The sequence below is a fragment of the Tetrao urogallus genome (genome assembly GCF_951394365.1).
Source record: "Tetrao urogallus genome assembly, chromosome: 11".
Lineage (NCBI taxonomy): Eukaryota > Metazoa > Chordata > Aves > Galliformes > Phasianidae > Tetrao > Tetrao urogallus.
The window spans coordinates 1,325,665-1,353,268 of NC_136824.1; the positions used below are offsets into that span (position 1 = coordinate 1,325,665).

The 27,604-nt window shown below is 45.3% G+C and overlaps 1 protein-coding gene across 1 annotated transcript in view; it reads right to left on the reverse strand.

Annotated features, from left to right (window-relative positions):
- PIAS1 (protein inhibitor of activated STAT 1) overlaps positions 1-22,666 on the reverse strand; it is a gene marked incomplete at both ends in the record, with an annotated part of 48,266 nt that extends 25,600 nt beyond the window's left edge. Inside the window, 2 exons of the mRNA XM_079540681.1 lie at positions 2,572-3,016; positions 22,538-22,666. Coding sequence (XP_079396807.1) covers positions 2,572-3,016; positions 22,538-22,666 — 574 coding nt within the window. The remainder of the gene's footprint in view (positions 1-2,571; positions 3,017-22,537) is intronic.
- Positions 22,667-27,604: the final 4,938 nt, after the last annotated feature.

A 27,604-nucleotide genomic window follows, 5' to 3' on the forward strand; every position in this document is an offset into this window, starting at 1 on the left:
ATGCATACTCAAGTGTCCTGCTGTGCAACTCCCTTCCCCCAAGCTTTGTCAAATTATCGTTTTCCAAATTAATAATTACTTCTTGATGGCACAGAAGACTCCTCCAGGCAATCCTTCAAGCAGCCCCACATTGAATAGGGAAAGACCAAGAGAGAATCAGATCCAAAGATGCGATCCACCGAATTCATATGTAATGATTTCTTTCAGAAGAATCCAAAAATCCTCAAACCAATGGAGTCTGCACTCATCCCCACGTACTTTTACCATTCTGACAGGTTCTATTCTAAGAACAGAGACATTCATTCAAAACTCTTCAGCAGCTCATCTCTTAGTTCTCGCGGTGCAAGAAAATGAAGAAAAAAACCAAAGTTTCTTATAACCATCCCATAACGAACCTATTAGGAAAAAGCAAGCAGGAGATCCCAAAATACTGGCCAAATGACAAAGTTCTGAATGTTCACAGTCTGCATCTGCCATTTGAAAACAAAACCCGAGAACCAAGAAATTGGCTATCTGAGGAGAGCCGTGCATTGCCACAGTGAGAAGAATGTCCAAACTATTTAGGGAGAGTATTAAAAAATATCACTTGGAGCTCCTTTCTGTCAGAGTATTCGTAAATGCACAGATGAAGATGACACGCAGGGGCTCTGAGTTGTTTTGCCACGGCGCTGGGCACCCTGCTCTGTGTCCCCCTGCTCAGGTAAGGGTTGGACCAGGAGGACCCAGAGGTCCCTTCCCACCTCAACCCCCCGCAATTCTGCGATAGTGCACAGAGCTGCACACCCCTGGTTACTAATCCAATCGTTATTTTCCTGCTCCAGTCGACACATATATCTATTACTTTCAAACATCCTCCTGACGTTTAGAGCTGGCAGCTTCACAATCTGCAGAAGCATTGCTTTCCACTACAAAAGGAAACAAACTCTGCTCACACGCATGGACACTGAAACATTCTTCCCAAAAAGCACAGGAAGAAACAGCTTTTTTTTTTTTTTTTTTTTTTTTTTTACCAGTACTGCCTCAGATAAACAGCACGGGATGCACATGCTAAACAAAAACCCAGAACAAGCCCTGACACCAACTGAAAGGTCAGAGATTACTTCAACTGCTTGGTTGGAGCTTCACCCACTCGCATTTTCTTACCCTGGCACTCAGAGTCCACCAAGGGGAAAAAACATTTTATTGTACATGAATCCTCAAGCAATAAGAAATGACAGAGCACGAATTACGATCTCCTCATTCAGGGCTGGTTTGTCAGGCACAGCACTGACAGAAAAGTGTTCTTACCACATCTAGGACTAAAAGCAAACCATAACTCCTGCATCGGGATGTCTTATTGAAATGACATGGTTATTTTTTAGTTGTTATAACGTAGAAGTGATGAGACACATTCTGAGCACCTAATTGTCCTGTAGCACCAACACCACCCGGAACGCTTATCAATCCATCAGACTTCAGACTAGAACTGAACAGATACAGCACACCTTTGAAAACAATATCTGAACCAGAACCCGAGAGGATCAAAAGCCGTCTGTTCTTCTCACAGTCTCAGATTCAACAGCTAAAACAAAACACAACTGTGCAACGTGCTGCAGTCTGCACACAACCACACTCGCTCACACAGCAGACTCCTGTCAGCCCTGCGGCAGCGCAGGCTACAAGCATAAACTACCTGCTCACTTCTGCTTACAAGGAATCTCTTTTGCAAAGGACAATCTTTTCACGCCCCACCACCTCCCAGATCTCTCCCTCCCATCTCCCCCTCCTGCCAACTCTTCTCGCTGTGAGTCTTCACCAGGATTTCAAGACGGCAGAAGGTTCCAACATACAAGCAGCCTCTCCAGGAATCAACAGGACTATTGCATTGAAGTCGTATTAAAAGTTGCCGTGCTCACAAATGCAAGGTGGAGTCAGAGCCAGAAAAAACCCACGTTGTTACATAACGCTCTGTAAGCATCATCTGGTGCTCAGCAGCTATCCAAGAGATTTATACCTTGGTACAAAAACTGTTAAAGAAAAGAAGCCACAACAGCTGAAGAACCACAAGTCATCCCAAACTCGGATGTTCAGTCCATAAGGGATCATGGCAAACAGCACAGCATTCCTTCCCAGCACAGATGAGAAGACCTTTGTGGGCCTTACTCAAGGTTGTTGGAGTACTTTATATATTTTTTTTTAATCATTAAGCTCTATGTTTTGAGGGATTTTTCTGTGTGTGTTTTTTGTTTTTTTAAAGTTAAACAGTTGTGGAGTTTGTTTGCTTTTTTAAAGTTCCTTTTCCTAAGGTTCAATTGTTTCTTTTCAAACTCACCCCTTAAACATAACGGAACTTTGAACCATATTTAATGGCTCGGCTAAAGCAACTAATGAGCATTACGTAAGATGTCTCTCTGCATAGAACAATCTGTTCCCAAAGTTACCAAAAATAGCAATTCTCTAAACACTGCTGTGATGCAATATTTAACCAGTTGCTGCATTAGCAGCTTAATTCATCCATCTATTAAAAAGTCCATCTTCTAACACTACCACAGTCACAAACATTAACACAAACATATCACAACGCAAGCTTACCTAGGCTGGTAGGTTTTATCAGCTCATCCAACAAGTCGTAAAAAGGTAACTTCTGAAGTTTGATGTCGGGATGGACAGGGTGGAGCGCAGATGTGAGGTGGGGGAGTTCCAGTTCATGTTTAGGTCCCAGAAGCGAAACGGGGAGCAATGGTGACGTGGCGGGGTGGCCATCGTAACTGAGCTGTGGAATGGTAGATGGAGACAAGGCTGCTGGCATGGAGCTTGAGTGTACGCTGGAGAGAGATAAGTCTGCAGGTGTCATGATTTTCTGGGGGAACCTTCGCCTATAGAGTTCTTTGATTTTCATTTGTACAGCAGGACTGCAGCCAGCCTTTAACAAATGCAGTGCTTTCGTGAGAAGTTCGTGTTTCCGTCCGTGCTTGTTCCTCCCTGCGTAGCCCAGAAGTACTTGCAGCTCAGAAACTCTAAGGCTCATAACCATTTGCTTGAAAGAAACAAAACAAAAAATTAGTATTCAAGTTTCATCATCTCAAGCACTAACATTAGAATGTAGCTTAATCTTGTTAAGCAGAACATTCTTGAAGGCACACGACCGTTGCTATTCTTCCATTACTGAACTGAAATATAATGAGAACAGGACAAGATAGGTGCATCTACTTAGAGAGTCTGTAACGAGCAATTTTTAAAGGGATTTCCACTTGCCACAGGCAATTCAGGATAGCAACACTGGGGAAAAACTGAGACAAGGACAGCTTGTCAGTACGAGAAATAACACTGGGATGCATAACTATTTTCTAATCAGTGTTCTGCTAACATCTATAACGTTAACAATTCTTCTGACTTGCAGCTAGAGGAACCAGAAGTCACACACTGCCAATATCCAAGTCTCCACTACTTGCACTTGAAAGCTGTGTCAGCACTTCACTCCAGGGCCCTACTTCACTTTTAAGTCCCTCTCTCACTTTCGCCATGCAGCTTAACTATTCCACGCAGGTTCAAAGGAAAGGAGAGAAATGACTGATGCTTAAAGAAATAGAAAGAGGTAATTATAATTCGAGTTGCCTAACCCCACATGATCATTACTGAGTTAAAGGAAACTCCTTGGGCTTCAATTTCCTCACTTATCCTCAATCTGTTCTCTCATCAGAGCTGCACGTTCTGTTTTGGTTCACGGAGCCCACTGTGCCTTCTATTCAATTGCATCTTTATTGAAGCAGTTTTTCACTGTCCCCCCAATAGTTAACGAATCAAACCAGTAGGACTTGTAAACCGTTTCACTTCCCCAGGAACCGAGAAACACACTATGCAAAGCAGAGCAACCAGCAATCCCCTGTGCACACCAAGTGCTTCCCCATGTCAATCAGCAGCCAGAAAGCCAACTCACAAGTCTGCATCCTATTTCAGAACGTCTTTCAGTGCTTGTCAGTGGCTTACTCACCATAACACAGCCCATGACACAAAATGAAGTGATATTCCTGCAGAATTCTGCATTTGCAAGAATTTCATGAAAGCAAAATGCCTAAAACCCACCGCTACCACCAGCTAGTTGGATCTTCCATAGGAAGAACAGGGGTGCCTTGGCAGAACTAGGCATTTCAGTTACACTCTGAGGCACTGACAGCTGAAAGGAAAGCGAAACAAACAGATCTGAAACACGCAAAAGAACACTGTAATGCTCAACAAACATTTCTCCAACAGAATGAGGAGTTACAGCTGAAGGGCTCTGCCTGTGACCATCACCATTTATAAACACCACTTCCTCAGCAGCAGTCTCAGTGTCACTCTGTTCTTGTACTGCTAGAAACTCGCAGGCCCAGCTTGCAAAAAAATGCAGAGGAATAAGAAATAATTGAGCTAAATGAGAAACTCCTGCTAAATTTTGGATGCTGTCCATCTCTCAACTTATGGAGAAGTTTGAAATAAGCACACAGACAGCAGGGCCCATCGTGCAGCCAGACTCTTGAACCAAAACAAATAAAATTCCTCATGTTTTCCCCACCCTGAAACATTCCTTAAAAAGAAGAACACGAAAAACACTGTTTGCAATATTAAGAGCACTAGCAGATGCACCAACTGGAAATAGCCAATGAAGAAATGGCACTAGCAGTTTGTAGCAGAGAGCTGCCCCTACTTCTGGCTGTTTATCAATATAAAGTGCTTGTTCAGTTCTTCCTAATGCAGAAACAAGTAGAAGGTAAAAATATAAATAAAAATCGAGGTTGGTTCAAGTTAAACACAGATATCAAAGACTGAAGACTAGTTTGCAAACTGCAATTATAGGTAACCTGGTGTTACAGCCTAGAGTACAGGTAAATGCACATTCCTCCCAACTTCACGCTAGTGCACAGAAGCGGGTGCTGTTTAATTTAGCTGCTCACCCGCTGCGGAACTGCGGTGCGAGGCAGCAATGTGGCCACAAGCTGGTTCCATGCATGATGAACCCTGCTATCAAACCAATGGGGTCTCTGATGCTACTGTGCATTTTGGTACCTGTCATACTAAGGTAACAACTAAAGTCCAAGGAGGGAGGACAGCAGAAAAATTGTTTCAAGTGTGAAAGCCAGCTCTACAGAACCACAACTTATCTCAGTTTTGACTTGCTGTAGCCCTCGATAGAGCTCCGAAGGTAACTCTAATCTATGAACACCCATCTGACATTTCCTGCTCAACAGCACAACACAAGCACGTGCTCCTGCACGGAAGCTGTGAGTCACGAGGGCTGCCTGCCTGGCAGCATGCACTCCGCCACCCATGCGCCCTCCCCCAGGCCTTGGGTGCCACTTCCCTGCCTCACCACAGGTCACCCAACTGCACATGTCGGGCAGGAGGCCCGCAGAAGCACTGCATGAAGCCACTGCTTTCCCACCTCCCAGCTGCTTGTTTCCAAATCTGGGCCACGGCACTGGCAGCCAGATGGCAGGCACGCAGCCATTCGATCCTGCTCCCACTGCACCCCTGCTGCTGGCTGAGGAAGCACAGGGATGTATCCTTCCCACACCTACTTCAGGTAACCAGTACGATCTGAAAAAAAAAATAATCAACAGCTTAAGGACGCTGAAGCAATCCATGGGCATCGCCCTAAGGCACCCACTGACTTCCTTCCTGCATCTACTTATTACAAAGGATGTTCTACCTACAGCTCTGTTTTAAGAGCTGCTGCATTTTTGAAGGTTGTACCTACATATCAGATACGAAAACCGTTCAAGTTACCCATCCAAAACATCTGGACACGTCTCAGGCTAACAGGAACACTTTTCTCTTTTCAAAACCCAAGACATCCACCGTAGGGCTACGAAACACAAAACAACAAGTGTGCTCAGTGCACACTGCAGTGTCAGTGTGTGCCCCGCAGCTCCTGAGCCAGTCCAACGCCCCCATCAGCAAACAGGCCACTTTGGAGAAGTGCACCTATGACACAAAATTTTTGTTTCACAACGCTATTTAGGCAGAACAGCCACTTTCCCAGGAACCTTAACTTCTAGGGAACAAATGCGTACAGAGCCATCAACATTAAGTGCCCTTTACTGCTACTTCTGTTCGAAAGAAAGCAGCAAAGAAGTCTTTATAGAATCTTCACTTTCTGCTCCCTCCTCTGCTTCTTTGGGGGAAGGACTTCTCTGGAAGGAAAGACACCTTGACCTGGGAGGTAAAAGCAAGCATCAGTAAGCTAGTTTTTTTTTCTTTCTTTTAATTAAATTAACAGGAAAGCATCAACAGGGAAGCACAGTAGATAGTACTGAAAACTAGTGACAAACAGCAGTCAGAAGATGCTGCCTACAAAGCAGTGCCCAACCACCCTCAGCAGCAGCACCCAACAAGCAGATAATGCCTTCTACAGAGGGTTACTGCTCCAATAATCAGCCCCAGCATCAATCTGGAGAATTTAACAAGTTATTTCCGGATGCCTGTGATAACTTGAAGCTGTGAACAAGCTCCAAAACACATCCAAGAGATCTGCCAGGACAACAGGCAGCATTTGGCTGGGTACCATACCACACGGCGTGCCTAGAGCTATGCAACAGGTCCTCCTCAGCTCCCTAATCATCAACATGAACGCTGAAGGGGGGAAAAAAGGAAAATTGAACGCCTCACCCTAGTCTGACAATGAGAGAAGTAAAAGAAGAAACAAGATTCCGATTCTTTTTCCCTGAATAAAAGCAACTAGGAAGCATTAGATTAGTATGGAAATGGTCTTGGAATTAATCTCAGTATGCCTCCGACATCCAGCTGTAAAAATACAGGAGAGTTCCTGCATGCTACAAGCGGCCTGGTTAACCCGATATAAATCTTCTTGAGAAGAAAGAGCTACACAAGCCCTCCGCACAGACGGAGCTCTTGGGCTTCCACACATCTACGATTTGTGAAAGTGACGGATCATAAAAGATGGGAATACTTTTACCTCTACGAAGGCACATTCCTGGGTCCTAAATTCTATTTGCAAGACTTACAGGAGGAAACTAAAAGGGCTCAACTGTATAAAATGAAACCAGCCTACCGAAAACCTACAGGAGGGAGTGAAACAGCCAATTCATGGGAGCTGAGGCCTCCACGACAGGCTGTAACTTCCTGCATTTGTCTAATGCAACCAAAATACTAAAGGGTTGAAGTCACAGTAATTCAAAAGGGAAGGGAGGCAAAAGCACAGAAGAACGGTCATAAATATGCAACACACTGCAACCTTTAAGGAGGCAATTGGTTTTCATAATGAGAAACTCAGCTGTCTCCCAGTGTGATACATACAATGTTTAGGCAAGCAGGGCAGCTCTAAAAGAATAGGTACAAACCAATGGCAGGTACAGTGTTATTTGCCTTTCGCTGCACGCACAAGGAGATTGGGTTTCTTTGGCTTACAAGGTACTCTGTTTGACCAGTTTATCCATGCTGATAAAGAACATTTTACAGCCGTATGACCAGAACTACACGTTCACCTCCCTGGCATTAAAAATGGTTCTGATCCACAAAAAAATGCATCAAAATGACATCGGCTGCAAACGCCAGAAGCAGCCTGGGTTGACCTACTGTTAGCATCTCTGCGGCTGTGGGCTTAAGGTCAGACTCTGCATTTATGATTTTCACTAGCTCCCATGCTAGCAAAGAAAGCACACGGCCAAGCTGAAGTCACCCTGTGTTTCTTATTTCAGTGAGCTAACAAACAATGTGCTTCCTTGCTACTAATGTTACGGCTGAGCATCTTCAACATAAACATTCCAGCCCTTGAAAGAACCCACCTCAGCTGCAAGCACCTTCCAAGAGCAGGAACCCTCTCTGGCACTGAAAAGCGTGGAACTCTGCTCTGCAAGAGCTTCTGAGAGACTTTCAAGGTGAGGCTGGATCAGCCCTGGGGCAACCTGATCGAGCTGTGAATGTTCCTGTTCACTGTGGGAGAGTTGGACTAGACGGCCTTCAGAGATCCCTTCCAACTCTGAGGTTTCTATGATTCTATGACTCTGGCCAGTAGGTCCTGCAATTTCCTGCTGTCCTCACGTGACAGCTGAGTATGCCCAAACCGCTCAGCTCTGCCCCAAACTCCACAGAAGCAGCAGTGCAAAGAACCCCATTAGAATCACCCAGGTTGGAAGGATGCTCCACGTGGCCAAGCCCAACCACCAACTCGCCCCACTGAGTGCCATCCCCAAGTGCACATCTCCCAAAAGCCTACAGGGTGAGGACTCCACCAGTGCCAGGCAGCCCACGTCACTGCCTGCCCACCTCCCTAGGAGGGAATTCTTCCTGAAATCCAATCTGAACCTCCCTTGGTGCAACCTGAAACCATTTCCTCACATCCTATCGCTTGGCACCTGAGAAAACAGACCAACCACCTCCTCTGCTGTAGCCTCCTGGCTGCCAGTAACAACAAGCAACCCAAGCAGACAATTTTTACTGTAATACTCTCATACTAAAAGTTCTCTTCTGTTTTGTTGTTTGGTGGTTGTTTGTTTGTTTTTTTCCTTTGACTTTGGAGTTTGGGGCTGTTTGTATTTTGCACCAATCTCTCCCAGTGGAGCAAAGGCAGCAACCTGTTGGTGCAGCGAAGCGGAGATCTGCCGGAGAGGCGCAGCCCTCCATCATGTCTGTGCTGGGTTCGATTTCAAGTCACTCACGTTTTTATCTTAATCCATAAGAAAAGTTTTATTGCTCTTGAGAGACAGCACCCACTAGGTGAGCTATATTAGGACTTCTGCTATTAAATAAGGTTGCTGACAGTACTAATCTTCATTCCAGTTCTTAGAGACTTGAGGGGTTTTTTCAGCCACACTCAGACTTAATTGTCCCCAGCGTATTTATCCTCGCAGAGGGGAATTACTCGTACAGAGCTACGCACTAGCATCATTTTCATGACAAGTAATTGCAGAAATACCAGCTTAGACCATCCCTGGATACAAAACAATGTGCCTCAAGACTAACAGCTTACACCTAGGGCTAAAAAGGAAGACAATTACTTTCAGCTATTTGGGAGAGGGTCACTGCCAGACAAATTTACTTTTTGTTAACAGCGTTCTTAACTAAAGCCTTTCAGCTGGCAGACAAGAGAGAATTCCTATGCCATACACTTCAGTGGAGCCCACACGGGCTGCAAACACAGCTGTCCCAAGAGCTGCTAAACACACCATGTCACATTACAGTCTCTAGCTGCTTACACCACAAGTCTGCATCACTAAAAATCAAAATATATCTTGTACAGCATTCAGTAAGAGTCTGAAAGATCATCTCGCAGTTTCAAAAGGATCAAGACATTACAACTTCTGGAAACCACACTGGGCAATCATTCATTCCTAAGCCCAGCAATCTTCAATTTAAAAAAAAGTACACATGCATTTTTAAATTTGCAATTAAAACACAAAAGCAATGGTTACATGAACAGTGTGACTAATTCGAGATATAGAGATAGGGAGTCTGCTAAACAAGAGCAGTTAGCCTTCATTTTTCAGCTGAACACCAGAGAATTAAGCTCTGGTTAGTTTCTAAATATCTGAACTATCTGCTTGAAGCACACTAGCTTTGGGAAGTCAATCCAGAAGGGAAGCTGGAGAAGAATGTACCTGGAATTCAATGAATGCACTCACGTTGCAGCAAGGATGGAGAGGCAGCTTCCAAAAGAAGCTTAGAGAAGCTCTGAGCAGCAAAGCACAGCAATTCCAGGACTTACATTCTCACTGTCAGTTCTGATGTTTGCTTGCAGCAGTTATTCAAGTCTCTGCTGCATCAACAGATGTTGGTTCCTCACATGCGATAGCTAACTTAAGCATCACTTGATTCAAACAAATTAATGCTATAATACATGCCTGCTTTCCTTTCCCCCAAGGATATATATATTATTTTTTTTTTTTTTTAAGAAAAACACACTTTTCTATTCCTTTACATTACAAAACTGCAAAGTGCTCTATCCTGCACGTGCTGTACATTAGCACCAAGTACTGATGAGTTAGTTGTCCACTGTAAATAAATGAAGTTTTTCTACTCAGCTCGCTTGATATAACACTTCGGGATATGAAATTACACAAACAGATGCTCAACACATTCTCCAATAGGCTGCTGTTCTGTTTGGGTCTTTTTTCCTCAGTGCTCATTTTCCTAGGATGCAACACAAGATACAGACTGAGTCATCACTGACTTATCCTGTCATCCAAAGAAGTCTTAACGATCATATTAAACTTGGGTAACAATTTGAAAACTATGGAACAGCAGGCAGAAGCCAGTATCTAATTGATCCTCCCTTCCCTTGGAAGTAACCAGTTATGCCCTCGGAGAAGGAAAATTGAGTAACTGGAATCTCATTAACGTAAAAAGTAATAAAGAGAAAAGCTAAGAAGGCATCTTCTGTTAGACTTCCAAGCAGCCCTCCTCAGGAAGATCCACCTGAAAAACACATTCCCAGGCTTCGTGACCTGCACCAAGGAAGAGCTGCAGGACCCACACACAGCCACGGGCAGCAGCTGTGAACCTGCGAGGCCAAGCCACAGCCACACCAGCCCTGCCACTGTGAAGCACACACCAGCACCACCAGTGCCTCACCGGGGGCACGGAAGCATTTGGTACTGCTTTCATCTGTAGCCATTGGAGTATAAAAACAACAGTCAATAAATCCAACCAGAGGAAGAAGGGGAGAGGGAGGAAGTGCTGAAGGAAAGAAGAATAGAAGGAAGAAGAACAGGAAAATTAAGAGATCAGATGAAACATCACGGATGGGAAACACTTGTGATTCATCATTAGAATATCATGATTGCCAAAAGGGGAAACGGAACCCAAACGAAATAAATCTCCTCACAACAAATACCTATGAAAAATGCTGGCCAAATACCCTATTCCCTCATAATAGGGGTCCACCGAGAATAATGATTTATTGCTGCTAACAAGTGTTCTTAATTGTTACGGCAGAAATAAGCATGGGGAGGGGGAGAGAGCAAAGGTTCCCACTGTGTCAATAAGCAGAAAAGCAAATATTCCATCAAGCAATCATACTGCCATCCATGTAGCTTGGGGTTGGTTTTTTCCTCCCTTTTGCATCACCACTCCTCCAAGCCCCAGGTAAGAAGCACCACACAACAGGAACCATCTCACCAGACCTGCAGAGACCAACACAGCAGGAAGCCTCCAGTTTGCACATCAGTGTTCTCAGAGCACAGATTAATGTGAATTCACCTCTACTTTGACACAGTGTTGATTTCAAACACGTCTGAGTGAAGGGAAGAAGGCATTAATTGGGGACTGGGGAAAAGTTCAGTGGAATATTACTATTTAGGCTCACCACAGGAACACACGGGGCTATGCATGAAACTATATCAATAAGATGCTGAGTAAAACCACTTCTACCTATCCTAGCTCCTTTTTTTGTTGAGACAAAAGATCTAGGATAGAGAGAAACACCATACCAATGAAGTGCCACAAGAAAGCCATGCCTGAACCACGTGTGGGTACCTGGTAAGCCAAGAGAAGCCAGCTTAGCAAACTCTGATGACGTACTGACTGACCATCACAGCACAATGTAGAATACAGACCACAGGTCTGACTATTTAACTGCACTCTAAAATCTAAGGCATTCCTAACTGTACAGGTGCATCAAATATGGAATTATTTATAACACGCAACAACATGACATGGAATATGTATTTATATTTATAAGATAGACACCTCTATCTTAAAGTGTCATTTATTACTGCAGAGGAGAAATCAGTACCTGGGTAAAAAATACCAATGTCGAAAGTGGGTGAACATGCTGCCAATGGCCACAAGGAGAGGAAGCAGACCTTCCTGCTTTTCTCCAGCACTCAAAAGAAGACAAAGACATCAGTTCCAATGACACTGGCCAGTGGCAGCACACAGAGATGTATCCAGGCTGCCACAAAGTGATCCTAAAACCACATTCCTGCTGCACCCCTCAGACTTCGGGCTGCTCTGTTCTCCCAACCCTTCCAGTGTTGTCTATGATGGACAAACGTATTTTTACATCTAGTAACTGCACTGTGTTACCTGCAGGCTCAAAGACAAGCAGGCAGTGCTTAAGAACGCATTAGTTAGCAATGATTAATCCCAGGACAAAACACTCTGCAGCGTTAGAAAGCTAAGAATACATCCTCTATGCAATATTTTCCTGGCCCACATACAGCACAGACAGAAACACTCCTTCCAAAGCTTGCCTAAGGAGACACACCAAGGAACCTTGCTCGGTGCTAAGGGACATTTCATGCCACGTGCCATCGGCGCCTTTCGCTGCCACCGGATTCTTCTCAGAGTCAAAACAATGCTGGATTAATTGAATTCTATTCACACAAGAACCCCCTGCCATGCATGGAAACAAACTGCCTGATGGAATGAAGGTGGATTTTTTTTTTTTTTTTGGCTTTTCTTTTTTTTTTGTTTTAAAAAACAAGCCAACTTTCAGCCCCACCTATGATTTAAAATACATTATAACTCTGCAAGTAAACTCCAGAAACGATACTGCGTTTAACTTGGCTTTCTCCATAAAAGAGCTGCCTAAGAAAACTTTGATAGCACAGTTCAAACTTCCATGGAAACCCTGACCAAGTGAGCACAGAGGCGCTCTGCCTTTCGGCAGCAGTGCCCGCAGACAGCTCTCCTTGCTCCCCATGGAGCACAGGGGGCAATGCTGCAGCCACTGCCCCGTTTATTTAATCTGTGGTGGCCGAACCACTGCCCCCCTCGTTAACAGCACTCATCCAAATCCCCTCTCAAGAGGAATTTGCATATATACAAGCCTTCTGTAGCTCATTAATGTCATCTGCACGACTCTCACTTGCTCATGAATTTATACTCTGTTTGACGCTTTTCACATACACAGACCAAAGGCATTAAGGAAAAAAAAATAAAAAAGAGATTTAGGATCTCCTGACAAAAGCAGGATTTTCTGGGTTTCAGTCCAGCACTTCACGATGAAGTGTCTTCATCTTCCTGTCTCCTGGTAGGCTCACTAGATAACAAGTAGTTTCCTCCCAGGTAAAGATGCTGTAAGCTGTGCATTATTTCCCCAACCTGGCTCAGCCCGTATCCCACAGGTACCAAAAGCCCTCTTTCAGGAAAAAATACAACCAGAGGCAGCCAATGCAGTTAATCCACTAACACAGAGCTCAAGTCCTTCACTTCCTTCACTAAGCTATGAGAACGTAGGCTGAAAAACAAAGCTGCCTCCAAAAAAAAAAAAAAAAAAAAAAAAAAAAGCTTTTCTAATTAACCGAACACAGGCAACAAGTTTCAACACATCTCTGCTTCCCCTTCAAACAGCTGGGCACCTCCTCAGTCCTACCTATGCTTAAAAACAACTGTGTAGCACAGGTTGAAAGAAACTCTGAAAATCCAGTCCACGCACACAGCCAGGTATTCTTACAGCTTTTTTGTTTTTAAACGGGTCAGAGATCCCTCGTTTGCTATTCAAAGTTCTTCTATTTCAATCCCGTCCAAGTTAAAACAATAGAGGAAGGTCATGCATGGAGTTCTGCAGGGGCCCACGCTGGCACATGCAGCTCAACCTGCTTGTTAGTGACCTAGAAAACAAAGTGATCAGCTGTGACAAAGTTGCTGACAATATCATGTGGTCATAAGGATGAAGGCACACAGGGGAAACTCTGAAAGAGCTCAAGAAACTGAGTGCCAGAGCAATTCAATGCACGTAAACGTAACGTGATGCCTATGGAGACAGATGGACCGAGCTGGGTGCAGGCAGCAATGGGCTCTGAACAGCCTTTCCCACCCCCAGAGCAGCTTCTGGCCCCTCGATAAACAGGACGTGGAACTATCGGCTCAGTTGCAGTCAAACACACAAGGTATTGTTATTGATTATTCAAAAAGAAGTAGAGAACATGATAAACCATCATTTGCTGTATTAATCCCTGGTTCACCCAGATATCGAAGAGTAGATGGCTTTGGTTGTCTCAATTTAAAAATACACAAATGTCACAGAAGGATGACAAGTCATTTAGCAAAAGCTAAGACTTTTCAGCCTTGAAAACAGAGAACGCAGGGATGGACACGACAGCATAGAACCACATGCAGCTTGAGCAGAGCAGACAGGGATCAGCTGTTCAGTCTCTTCAGCGACACAGAAGAGCAATCAGAGCACAAAGCTGGACAGAACCAGACTCCAAACAAAATGAGAAGGGCCTCCGTGCAGCAAAGCAGCAGAACAACAGAAATTGCCATCAACAATGCTGGGAACAGAAGCAGCACACGCATGCTCAGGAGCAACCTGCGTGAGCACCTGGAAGGGCTCATTGCAGCTCACCCAGCCTGCAGCCCCAGCAGGGTGAGAGGGCTGAGCTGAAAAGAGCCAGACGCTGCAAGAGCTCTGCAGGGAGGTGGGACTTATCTCTCCTATCTGCCCCCTTGCTGGTCTTCCCTATGCATTCACTTGTGGAAGCTGGAAGGAAACAAAACTGAGCTAACCGTACCCTCGGTCTCGCACTCTTTAACTCACGTTTGGAGCACATCTCTATTTTTAGCTGTTTCCTCAGAACTCCAGGTGACATTGTCAAGAGCTCGCATAAAAATGTTACCTCTCAGCTGAAAGAGTCAGATCCTAACGGCAGAGGTAAAGGCAAAGATTACAAACTGTATGAAAACCTGGGTGTACTCCCTTCAGAAAAATATTATGTGAAGTACTTGTAATTCAAACTGACAACTGTCTGATACTTGATTAAAAAAATTTGAAGCCCCGCCATCAAATGGCCTCAGCAGATTCCCTGCTGAGATACTGCTAAATCAACATGGAACCTAAGGAAAAGAACAGCTTTGTTTCTGTAGCACTGCTGAAGTTCCTCCATTTTTCATTTTGGTGCGATGTATTTATAGGTGTGCTAACAACTCCATAGACAGCCCGAGCACAGCCGTCCCTCACAGAATTTTCAATAAGCTGAAAATCTACACAAATACTTGGACTCTTTGAAAGGCCCTTATTTTGCACCAGGGAAACAAGATACAACATCTGCACAGAAGTGAGATCATTTTATCAAGGGAGTCTCAAGAAACAGCACGAAGAATGAGTATACCAGAAAACATTCCCATCCGCGCTACTTTTTTACAACTCACTTTCGCAGCTCATATTACAGATCTCTACCTGAACCAGATGTATTATCCCTACCGGATTTGACTTCTGCTTAGGTGTTTAAAAATAAACAAATAAATAGCTGCACCTCTGCTGAATTGCCAGGCAAAACCAAGTTTGCTGCTGTTTCCATCCTACGTTCTACTCTGCCTGCTAACTGGTGATGTTTCCAGTTGAAAAGCTGAACAGCTGCCTTATTAAGCACAAACCCTGGTGTACCTGCCTGCAAATACCATCCCTCTGTCGTCACCTTCGCCTGAAGATTGTGACTCAGCTCTAGCCCAGCACAGACTCTGAGAGCACTCACTGTGTGTCTGCACATATGGGTTACAACCACAAGGGATGCACCTTATGAAAGTGAGGGAGCAGTAAGGAGAAGGTGCTCAGCTTTCAGCCTGCTTAATAACCGTATATTTAATTGGAGTGGGTTTGGAGGAAAGAGCAGGGAAGCTTCACGTAGCAGCTTTCAGAATAGACAAGAGCCTTCCCGAGCCTGCTGGCGAAGAGATGCCCAGCTCCTGCCGGCCACCTGCCGCCACCTCCAACAGAAGACTGGCCACTTTTGAAGTCCAGCTCTCTGAAGCAACTCTCATCTTTCCCAGAAGCATCAGGATGGTCTCAGCGTTCAGCGGTGCACGTTTCTGAAGCTGGTAATGATTTGTTCCTACATTTCCACTCCCCATCCAGCACGCACAAGAGGACAGGTCCAGGCTCTTCAAAGGGGTTCACAGCAGGGTGCAAGACAGAGAGCACAAACTGAAACAAAAGGTTAGGACTAGGTACAGAAAACAAACAAAAACCCGTTTCCACCACAGGACAGCTAAGCAGTGAGAGAGATCGCCCACAGAGGTTACACAGTCTCCATCTCCAAGGGTTTAAAGGCTAGACCGGATAAAGCACTGCCTAACCTGCTCTGACCTCGCAGCTGAACCCACCGTGAGCAGGAGATGGACTGGGGACTTCTCATGGCCACTCAACCCGAAGCACCGTACAATCTGTGGTCGGGATCAAGGAGGCAAGTAAGTGTCAAACTGAAAGCAATACTTAGAAAAGCTAACAGGAGAGCCCTTCTGAACTCTCAGCTTGATGAATTTAGCAAGACAGATCAGACCCAGGCTGGAAACTGGGAAAGAGCCTCTTTGTATATACCATAAACATGTAAAACACGGTGAAGGAAACATCTACAGAGATAAAGAGCTGCTTCACAGCTTACTGCTCTGGAAAAGCAGCTGGTTGTGCATCGGCCCCAAAGCAGGGTAAAGACTAAAACTCACCTCTTCTTAATCTGTCTTGCTGTTAAAACAGACCTCTAGGATGGAATCTGGCAACTGAAGCGCTGCCTGCAGCCTGTGCAGCTCAGGTGGAAGCAGAACTCATACATGGCTAATAGCATACATCCAGGAAGCTCATTACCATTTCCTAAACAAAACCAGGGAACTTCACTACAGAGCAATCTTCAGTGATGCGCATAAATGAGTAACACCATCTCTGCATGCTAAGCAAACTCTAGCCTATTCACACAGCTTCATGCTCTATTTGCATTAAGCAATGGCTTTAAGATGCTCCTTTTCCATTACTTATCATGTCCCTTCCTGTATAAGCCTCTCATATATTGTTTCCTATAAAGGTCAAGCTTAGATTGACCCCTGGGTAGTCACATACTAGCTTTCCACTTCTTTCATTCTCGACAAGCCCTGTAACACTCGCCTGCTGCTTGCTCCCATTCTCCTTTAACTTTGGGATACAGCGCTTGTCTACAGTGCTCTGGCATCCCTTCAGCACATGCTAACACAAGAGCAGGGATGCAGCACCTCCAATACCAGCGGGAGACTAAGATTAAGCAAAGAGCTGAGAAATTCCTAAATCAGACATGGGAGCATCAGCAAAGGAAGAAGAGAAATGACAACAGAAAGCCGTGAACCACAGCACACAGAACAGCAGCACAGCATTGCCTGCTATGGAACATTCTGCAAGACTAGAATAAAGCTGGCTAAGGCGGTACGTCCCATCCCATGCATCCCTAACTCCACATATTCTCATTTGCAAAGGTTTAAGATCCTTGACTTTTTGTTGTAGCCCCAAAGTTTCTCATTTACTCCAAAACGGCCATGTTTTTGGCAATGACTTACAGCTGTTCAAAATAGCTTTGACAGCGCTGAGTTAAGTTACAGAAATAAACACCCTTCTGTAAGCTACTAGAGGTCCTTTCTTCTCCTTGCACCCCCCACCATTTTTACTAGCAAAAGAATCTGCTCTTAAGAAATGCATTTAATTTCATGAACAGACTACCATTGAAGGTCCTACTTGCAATTTTTGCATCGTAAAACCCAATTACTCTCATTTCAAAAAGCCCAACACTCCAAGCACGTACTAGCTTACAAAGAGCTGGAATGGTGACACAGCAACAGGACAAGCAGTACCTGAGCTTGACTGAGAGGACTCCAAAACTGCCAAGCACGTGTCCCAGCCGTCACCCAAACAATGATTTCCTTTTTCACTCCCCCTAAGAACAGAACAAACTTTTCTCCTTTCTCTGCTACCCAGAGGTGAAGTTCCTGCTCCCCAAGGACAGCATGAGCTAACTGCAGAACGCACACGGGACGTGTCGTCAGCTTTTTTAAACGCAGAACCGTGTTTGCATTCTTCACTCCTGGCTTTCTTAAGATTTTATTTTTATGGAGGGCCATAAAGCAGGGTCTCCGACCAGAAAGAAAGGAGCACCTGTAGCATCTCACATCCGAGCAGAATTTTGTCAAGTGGAAGTGCAGCAGCAAAAGTAAACAGTCAATGCTGAGACAACTCAACGTCGCAGGCAGAAAGGGGCCACAGTGCCAAACACCAGTATCACCCCGTAAGAGAAAAGCTGCAAGCAGTCCATCCATTTCCCAGCCACAAACCTCTGGGACAACAGGTAATACAGAAGTCCATAGGCTACCTGTTGAAAACACTGAGTCACAGCAAGGCAGGCACAGTTACCCCAACTTCAGCTGTTTTAGATGAGATCCCTCTGCCAATGGAACCCACAGCCCTGGGGCTCAGCTCCCACCAGCACAAGGTTACGAGTGCTGCTCCAGGGCTGCACAGCAGCAAGGTGCCGGCAGCCATGGAGAGAGCTGGGGTATCTCTGAACAATTACAGGCAGCACTCGAGCCTCAAGTGTTTACAAGTTCTGTTTTGTTTTCCACTGTAACAGCGCTAAAGAGAAAAATGATCAGATGTTGACTTCCACAAGAACAGATTACAGGAAATAAAACCCGTCATGCCAAACACATTAGTGACAAGTCCACACTTATCTCCGCGCTCTGCATAAGCACAGGTCAGACTATAAACCGTATCCGTCATCTCCATCCCCATAAATAACTTCTATCTGAAGAAATCTTAACTGCCCCAATCCAGCTCCAAGGGATGCTTTTAAGTATCCCTCGTGCACCTGATCCATTGCCATTCCCGTCAGCATTCCCTGAGCACTCCCCTACGCAGCTGACACTCGCCTCTTGCTCCTGGAGAACACGGCTACATTAGGTGCTCCTGCCCCCGCCCATCTCTTCCCATCTAAGCTTTTTAACTGTGATTGCTAAATCTCCCTGTAACCAAAACAGAGATATTTGGAGCAGCCGGCGGTTATCCTCTCCCCCTTCTCACAAGCGGCAATAAATACAAACTTCATCTGCACAGCCCACAAACACTTCCAGGATGGCCCCTGGCGTCTGGGAGGGGTTTTTACTGGAAATGTGCTGACACTGTATTTACGTGTACACAACAAGCAATCTGTCCTTATCGGCAATAAAGAAGTGTTACGGATTGGGATTTTGACAGCTCAACAGTGATGCTCAGCTGCCAATTTTATCCATCTGATATCTGCAACGCCAATGCTGCAGAGAAAAGCCTGAGAAGTGATACCTAGACCACAGTACAGATAAAAATATAGCGATACTGACACGCACCAAATTACTGGCATGAAAACAACGTAATCCAGGACTCACTTCACAATGAAAAGTGGATTATATTGCCTTTAATCACAGAAACACGCAACCCCAGCAACTTATAAAAGGATTAAGCAAAAATAGCTCATAATACAGAAGAGTAAAATTCTAATTGAATACCAAAATAGGTAGCTTATGCTTATTAGCATCGACAACGCAACTTAACAACCGCATTTCCACACCAGAGATCCATTTGTCACTGATAGCAGCACCACCTGAAAGCCCTGCTGCCAGCCTCCCCCCCCCAAAATTCCACTTCCCCGTATTTAGGGGAGGGGTATTTCCCCACTGCGTGCTCTTAAATGGCTCGTTTTCATCAACGCTGTGTGGAAATGCTATTATGAATTTTCATTCAAACTCTTGGCTCACTTTTTTTTTTATAATGGTATAAATTGTGTCTAACAAGAAACACACCAGGGATCTCTTCAATCCCCAAAGGCACTTTCTTAAAAGGAAAGAGAACAAAGGAGAAAACCTCCCAGCATGTGCTTACCAAACCAGCTTCTTAGGACAGTATCAAGAATGACAATACTAGAACATAAGCTTTTCTTTTTCATTCTTTGATCCATGTATAATTGAATTGATTATTGCAAATTGTGTAATGATTTCCAAAAGCCTCGAGTAGAAGGCAAAGATCACAACAGTCTAATAACCAATTTAAAGAGATGTAAGAAATATTGAAGGAAAGATTTAATCACTCAAGTATACTCCTTCCAATTAGAAAGAGCTTTAAATAGCTTACCTTGAGATAAATTACAGTCTGTATGCAATTATACAGAAATAGTAATTAAGATCGGGAAAATTCACGTATGTCTCAACCTCCAGAGTTAGGGAGGTAATCTGCAGAACAGACTTCCCAGTTACCTTGTTTCACCAGCAGAAATAAAAACATATTGGTTCAATTTATCCAGAACTCGGAGAGTACCAAAGAATTCAGTAACCTTACAAGGCTACGATCTGCAAAGTAGGTTTGATCTTATCTGGTTATTTTTCTTTCAATAGGACAAACATTCTCTAATGGGGCACAAAACTGAAACGCTCTTGATCGTGGTAAGAAAATACATCACAGGAAACGTTATTTCATGACTTAACATTATGTGAAAAATTACAGCAAGCAAGATGACCGCTGTTTCTCTTAAGGAAGCGAGATCTTTTGTTTTACTTGGGGCATCTGGCAATATCCCACGCTGTATCACATTCCCCAATTTAAATGTGTGTACATTACCCACACGTCACCCCGTGGTTCTTTGCACAGGAAGGCAAGAAAGTTTTAGAGAAAGAAAAACTCTGACAAACTTCACCCTGCACGGGCAAGGCAGATACTGCCAATTATTACATTTGATTTTAGCTTTAAAGGTCACTAGATCTGAAATCAATGCCACTTCCTAATTAATCAGAGGAGAAACGTGGAAAAATTTCACCTAAGAAAATTAAAGTAATAAAAAGAAGTCTGCGTTCATTCCTCAAATAGCAGAGTTTCGATCACAAACCCTCCCCTTAGTTTCCTTTAAACTTTACAAAAAGAGCAAACATAACAGCTTGCTTTCTGGGGATGTACACCTGCACGAAAACGTTCCCTGCACCAAAACCTGACAGAGCAGCTTTCTGTTAGCCTCCTTTTTTCAAGGATCACTCACCTTACCCAATACCCAATAACAGAGCCGGCCTGCTCCTGGAAAACCCAGAACATGATAGACATGACCCCGAGCAGAACTTCCATGCTTCCATGTTTTCCTCTCCCTCCCAGAGGGCGGCACCCACCCACCTCTTTTTTTTTTTCTCGTATGTTGTAGAGGAAAAAAAAATATGCAGTCAAGCCCCTCCATGCTGAAGTCTTCAAAGCATGAATATATGAAGCTACCGGGTTTTTTCTTCCATAAACTGCCAAGCCCTCGCAGCCACCAAAACCAGCCAACTTCTCACAGACCGCACAGTTTCCATCCTACGGTCCCAGCCTGCAAGTACCACTAAATATCCCGAGCCGAGAAGTGAAATTGAAAATAAACCGGTCAGACTGACATTTACCCTTCAGGTCCCTGAGGTAGCAACAGTACTTTAAAGAAAAAAAAATAAATCATAATTTCTCAGCACTGGTACTCAAGAAGCAGCATTCAGACAGAGATCGATGAAGAAGTCAGGGATGACACGTGGGCACAAATACACTTCTGCACGAGCTGTGGCTGTAACGCTGCAGACACCAGGACAGGGCGTTCAGCAGGCAGATCTCAAAGCTCTCAAGATCAATACATCATCACTTTTCATAGGGAAAATGTGCCTTTTAGTGCTGTCTCTGGACCACCACCCTGCCAGCTCAACACACAGAGTAAAAACTTCATTCCCTCATTGCACTCAAATCAGATGCTAATAAAGGCATCACCACGTGCACCCAGCCCAGCTCCAAAAGCTGCAGAGCCAGGTACCTGTACACATTCGCCATGCAGAGATTAACAGAAGTTTAACACTGGAATCAAACCTCAATGCTTTAGCTCGTTACGTGGAAGGATAACTTGGGGGGAAAAAAATCTTGAGGGCAACACAGCTCAAGCAAGGCAGCTTAAAAACAAACGACAGGAGGGGAACTGAAGGGAATGGGGGTCTGGCAGGCACAGAGCCCAGACTTCGGGGCACATACACAGCGCCTGCACTGCCAGCCCCTGAAAATGAAAGCACGGGAAAGCTGCGTGCAGAAAGCAGAGGGCTCCTCGGGAAGACAAGTTTCCCCGGTCACGCTCTGTAAATCTCAAGTTTCTGTCATATTCGACGCACTTCTGATGCGTACGGCTCTCGTGATGTGAAGTGCAGAGCGGGGAAGCGAAGCCCTCCTGCTAAGAGCCCTGTGACAGCCGCAGCCAAACTCTCAAACTTTCCAGCTCGCTGCCACACACCCCCAGCTCGCCAACGCGAAACGATCGCAAAGTTCCGTCGGTTTTTGCTTTAATTTCTCAGCATGAACTCCCTGACACCCCCCACCCCCCGACGGCCTCATCCCGCTGGGCCTCAGCTCAGCACCGCACCGCAGCCCGGCTCGCTCCCCACCCCCGAGGAGTTAAAGGAGAAATAACTTCGCTGACGGACGGGAGGGCCGGGGGAGGGCTGCGTGGGGGGGCTGCCAACGCCTCCTAACGGCCCCCGTGGCCGAGCGGGGGGGGCCCGGCCGCCTGTCAGCCCCGGACGGAGCCGTGCCATCGGGCTCGGCCCCCGGCCCCGAGCGGAGCGCTCCGTACCCGCCCCGGAGATCTCAGGGCGGCTCGACCGCTGCCCCCCCCTCCCCCCCGGGCTGCTCCCCAAGCCTGGGGGGGCACTGCCCGGCGGGGAGAGCTCCGCTCCGCCGCCCGCCCCGCTCCGTCCCTCAGCCGTCAGATGAAGGCGGCCCCGCGGAGTCACCGCGCAGCGCCTCGCTTCGCCCCGCAGCGCTGAGAGGAGCGCGGCCCCGAGCGGCGTCGCGGAGGGAATTGGAGCTGCGCTTTACCTTTAGTTCCGCACTGTCCGCCATCTTGCAACTCCGGGCGCAGGCGCAGTGAACCCCGCCGGGACGCCGCCCCCCCCATCGCCCCCTCCCGCCCGCACGCAGCGCGCAGCGTTTGAATCGCGGCGCCATTTTGTCCCTCCCCTGCGCTCCCTCAGGGTTCTCTCTCTCTTTCCCCTCTCTCTCTCCCGCTCCACACACGGGGCTGGGGGATCCCGCACTTCTTTCTCCGTACGCAGGCGTTGCTGCGGGATCGTTCCCGAGCCCTGAGCGCGGAAAGTTTCCCCGCGGCCCGCTGTCATCGCTGCGCCAAGGGAATGGGGCTCTGGGGGAGCCGCGCTCCTCAGCGGGGCTCTGAGGGGGGAACGCGGGGCCCCCCTGGGGCGGCGCCGGCGGAGCGGTGGACACGCATTCCTGCAGCAATAAGTTGATTAAAACTGGAATTTGCCTCTCCGCTTCTTATTCCTTCTAATTACCGATCGCTGTCACACTTTTTCCGCTTGGCCTTTACCTCCAGCACGCGGGGTAGAAAAATGGTCTTGGGCGCAAAGGTCAATATTGTACATCCTTTTAAGTGAGACCAAATTCGCCCGTTTTCCGCAGCTTCCATAAAATTCATCATCATACATTCAGAAAGCACTTACATTATCTGCGGTGCGAGATAGAAAAGCATTAATGCCTCCACTCTCTGGATGGAGGAAAGCATGCTTGAGGCCACACGGGGAATCGATAGTAAAGAGATTACTACTCGTGATTATTTCTGAATTATAATTTATGTCTCCCATGTGACGTGGGTAGTTAGCCACAATTTAAAATTAGGCAGTTTCCATTGAGGGGAAGATGTGATAGCGGTATCAAATATCTCCTACTAAGTAGCTTTTTGATACCATCCTGTTTGCGGTGAGAATACACATGAAGTGCTGTTTTCTGAACAACAGAAAGCAACCCCCTTCCTTCACAAACGTTTTATTTCCAAGTGTTTCATCCAGAAGCATTCCCCAGCTTGGTCTCAGGACCAGAATGGCAGAAAAAGCTCAGGAGCATCTTTGGACTCCCCTGTGGCAGCCTGCTCCGTGCTCCTGGTCGTGGGTACATCCCACTTGTCTTGCAGGTACACTGAACATCCACTGTTCCCATTGATTTCTCTTACCGTTGCACACTGGCGCATCGAATGAAGTGTTTAGAAAATGAGCGATGAAAAAAGGCTGCTAAGTAGCAGATACTCTGGCTTAATACTGCACGTAATGCAGAGTCTGAAGGCTGGTTTGGGGAGGGGGCAGGGTGCTAGGCAAGATGTCTAAAAAAGCAAAAGTCAGATGACTACCCGTTACACCCACACGTACCATAATTAGCTGATCTATTTCAGTGGTCTGAACCAGCCCGTGTTAGAATATTTCATTTTGACTGATTGAATATGTTTAATAAACATAATCTTCATATGGTTTATTGGTTTGTGTCTAACACAAAGAATTTGACAAAAAGATCTATGATCATATGAAGGCAAATGCTCATTTGCTTTTTTTTTTCTTTTTTTTCCCCCCCCCTGAAAGAAGCTTGCTGCACAGCAAACAGTTCTTCCTCTACTTCTTCACTTCCTACCAAATTCAGTGGGATGTGGACATGTGTTTAAGTGCTTTGCTAAATCATGGCATAGTGCTATCAAACCTGACACGTGGCCATAAACCACAGTGTCCTCTTTCAAAACTTGCTCTAAATAAAAGAGACTATGTCTTCAGATAAATTTTAAAATAAAAGAGCAAGCTAAATGAGAGGATACCAACAACTCCATTCAAAATGGTTCTCCCTAAACGCTGTATTTTTTGCAGTGCTAACACAGACCCTCTGTTTTTCAGTGGAGACTTTTGATAGTCACTTTTTTGTAATGTGCTATGTACTTCAGCTTGAAGAAGGAACTTAATGTGAAAAACAATCTGTGCTTCTATTTTTAGACAATTATTTACATGTAATGAAATTTTGTTCCTCTCTGCTCCTGAGACTTAAATGAGGGTTTCTTTGCCAAGAAAAACTTTGTCAAACAGACAGCAGTTTTTCGGAGATGCTCCCAGTTGCTCCAGTTCTGCTGCAGATCTGTCGGTGGTAGCAACACTCAGATCCCTCCCCATTCTGTCATTTCAGGAAGGCACCAGAGCAGGTGAGAACACCTCCAAAACAGCCTCCCAGTTGGCAGTAACCTCTTTTCCTAAGCAAAAAACTCAGTTTTCTTTTTTTCTGTTAAGAATTCCCCCAACAAAGGAGGAGAAAAGATAAAAATAAAGACCCAGGGTTTTCCTCAAACTTTCAAAGCTTTGGTATTTTCAGTTCCCAATTTTCAAAAGCTCATTTCCCCCCCCCCCTTTTTTTTTTTTGCTGGATTGCAATAAAATCAGCGGCTGCCAGAATGCACCTTCTAGCCTAATTTCTTCCATTTTTCTATGCTGTAACCTCCCAGAAAACCCACCATGTCAGATAACTCACGTTCTGAAAACCGTGTTCAGACACAATAACATTTTTATACAGATATGCAGTTTTTCTACTGACATGTTGTTTTCATTAGCCTGAATCTCCAAGACCTTCCTCTTTTTCTAACAGTGCAAACTTGCTTTCTGCTCCAAGTCGTGGAGGTTGCATTTTTGTCCTGAATTTTAAGTCATTTACAGAGAGGCTCTCAACATCTCTCTTTCTTAATATTAAAACACGATCAGACCATTAAAAACATCTTTTATTCCCAAGGTTGTTGGAGGTGAAAGAACCACTTAGATGCGTCACTGAAATGGACATTTCTGGCAGAAAAAAAAGGTTGCAGAAATACATTTGAGTGGAAATTACTTGATTACATGCAAAGAAAATTGTGGAATAGAGTAGCCAGCACATCAAATGATCAAATAAATGCTTTTAATTCTTTATATACAGTGTGCACGGAATTGCTCCGCATGCTGTACAATAAGTTCAGCAGTGTAAAGTAAGAGAAACTCGGCTGGTGCACACATCTCTGAATTCACATCTAAGTGCAACGTTATATTACCACCATCCCAAATTAGGCCCACAATAAAGCTGGTACTTATTTAGGAAAGTGTTCATTACATCACCGGTGCCCGTGTTATTAAAGTGCACAGGGAGCTAACCACCTAAAATCCTAAATGAGGAAAAAAATCTGAACCGTTCTGTTAAGGTTACCTGTTTTATGTCCTCAGGCCTGCTGATAGAGCAAAGTTATTGCAGGATGGAAAGCACATGTAAATGAGTTACTATCATCTTTAATTACATATGCAGCGTTACAGTGTGACACATACAAGCCTCATCTACATATTTCCTGTTTTTTCAGTTCCTAAATATCAACTTGCCTTTTTTCTGTACACATACGAGTGCATTTTACAACACCAAGCCCCCAAAGCCAGCCTTGGCAGCTATACAAACTCTTTTTCCATTGCAATTTTGTGTTTAATCTTTCAAAACTTCTAATTGTCCTCTCTGATACTTGCCTGCCCTGTATATTGTATTCCCAGGCTGGAGTTACGGATGCCAAGCCAGGCTTGGCTCCCGGTGTGCTTTGCTGCCATACAAAGCACTGCAGCTGCAGGACAATGGCAATAAGCACACAATTAGCCCATTCTTTCAAACTATTTGCTTAGCCTTTTCTGCCCTGCTATCAATGGGCTCACTACTATCTGCTGGCTCACAGCGCCCTGCTAATTCTTAAGGCCTGCCCTCTGGAGTTAAGCTATTCTACATATGCACTGTGTCAAAATTAAGTGCTGGCGATGTCAAATAGCGGTGGCTTTCAGCGAGGATGGACAGGACGGGGTCTTCCTACAGTTCCCCAGGAGAGGAAATTCCCACCTGCCCAAACCCTTTGGGTCCAACACCTTCATAAAGCAAGGGGCGGAATGAAAAACAGAGGCTGGGTGAGCACTGCTGCAGAGTGTTCACGTGAAAACCCACACGTGAAAACCCATCCGTGCAGCCTTGCTGATGTTTTGGAACAGGCTGCCTGGGGAGATGGTGGATTCATCATCCTTGGATGTAGCACTGAGGGACATGGTTAGTGGGCATGCTGGGGGTGAGCTGGCTGTTGGACTACATGATCTTAGGGGTCTTTTCCAACCTTAACGATTCCTTCACTCAAAACTCGATTGCACTGGATGATGTTGTGCCATAGGAGAGCTGCTTTCTGTATGAGGTGAGGCACACACGTTACACGCTGTCCTAGCTAAGAAGGCAACCGCGTCCCGCCTTCCTACCAAATCCTTCCAGCAGTGGTTTAACTTACCCAAAGGTAACTCCTGTAAGTTTTATCTCAGAAAAAACTGCCCCCAAGGAATGAATCTGTTTCTGCGTGTACATTTGCTCACCTTCCTCTGGTGAGAAAATGTATTTAAATGTTCATCTTCTTTTTCCCCTCTTTCTTTCTTCTTGCTCTTCTTTTTTTTTTCCAAGAAAGCTAGAATAAATGGTCATTCCTGAGATATTCATCTACACTTGCAAAAGCATTTCCTTTGGCTGAGCTGAATTCAGATTTTGTCAACAGAATTCCACCTCGCTGAGTCACAACTGTGATTTTTCCCCATTAGCACCCATTTTCACAGCACGTAGATGAGGACCAAGGAGCAGAAAGCACTGCGGCCGGTTCACCTTGAGCCATGGAGCGCGCCGTGCTGTGCCACAGCCACGTCCTCCCCTGGCCAAAGACAATCCAAACCCAAAGACTGGAAGCTGCAGAAATTAACTTCTGATTCCACATACCTTCAGAGAGGTGAGGCAGGTTTGTAATAAACCATGCAGACTTACAGCACCAACAAAACTAAGTTTTTGGTTTTGGACAAATTCTTCCATTTTGATTACAAGTGATTCTAAGTAAGACTGCAAGGCCTCATCACTCAAGAGGTTAAGTTCTACAGATACCAAACAGTTCCTAATAAGGAGAGTTCTGTGGCAGAGAAAAAGAATTAAAAAGCTCAAGGTACTGCACTTTCCAGAACTTTGAGAGTAAATCCCTGTTACAGCGCTACGTCGTTCCCCCTCTCTTTGCTCTCCCGCTGCACTGTGCACGTGAAATGCAGCACTTCCACACAG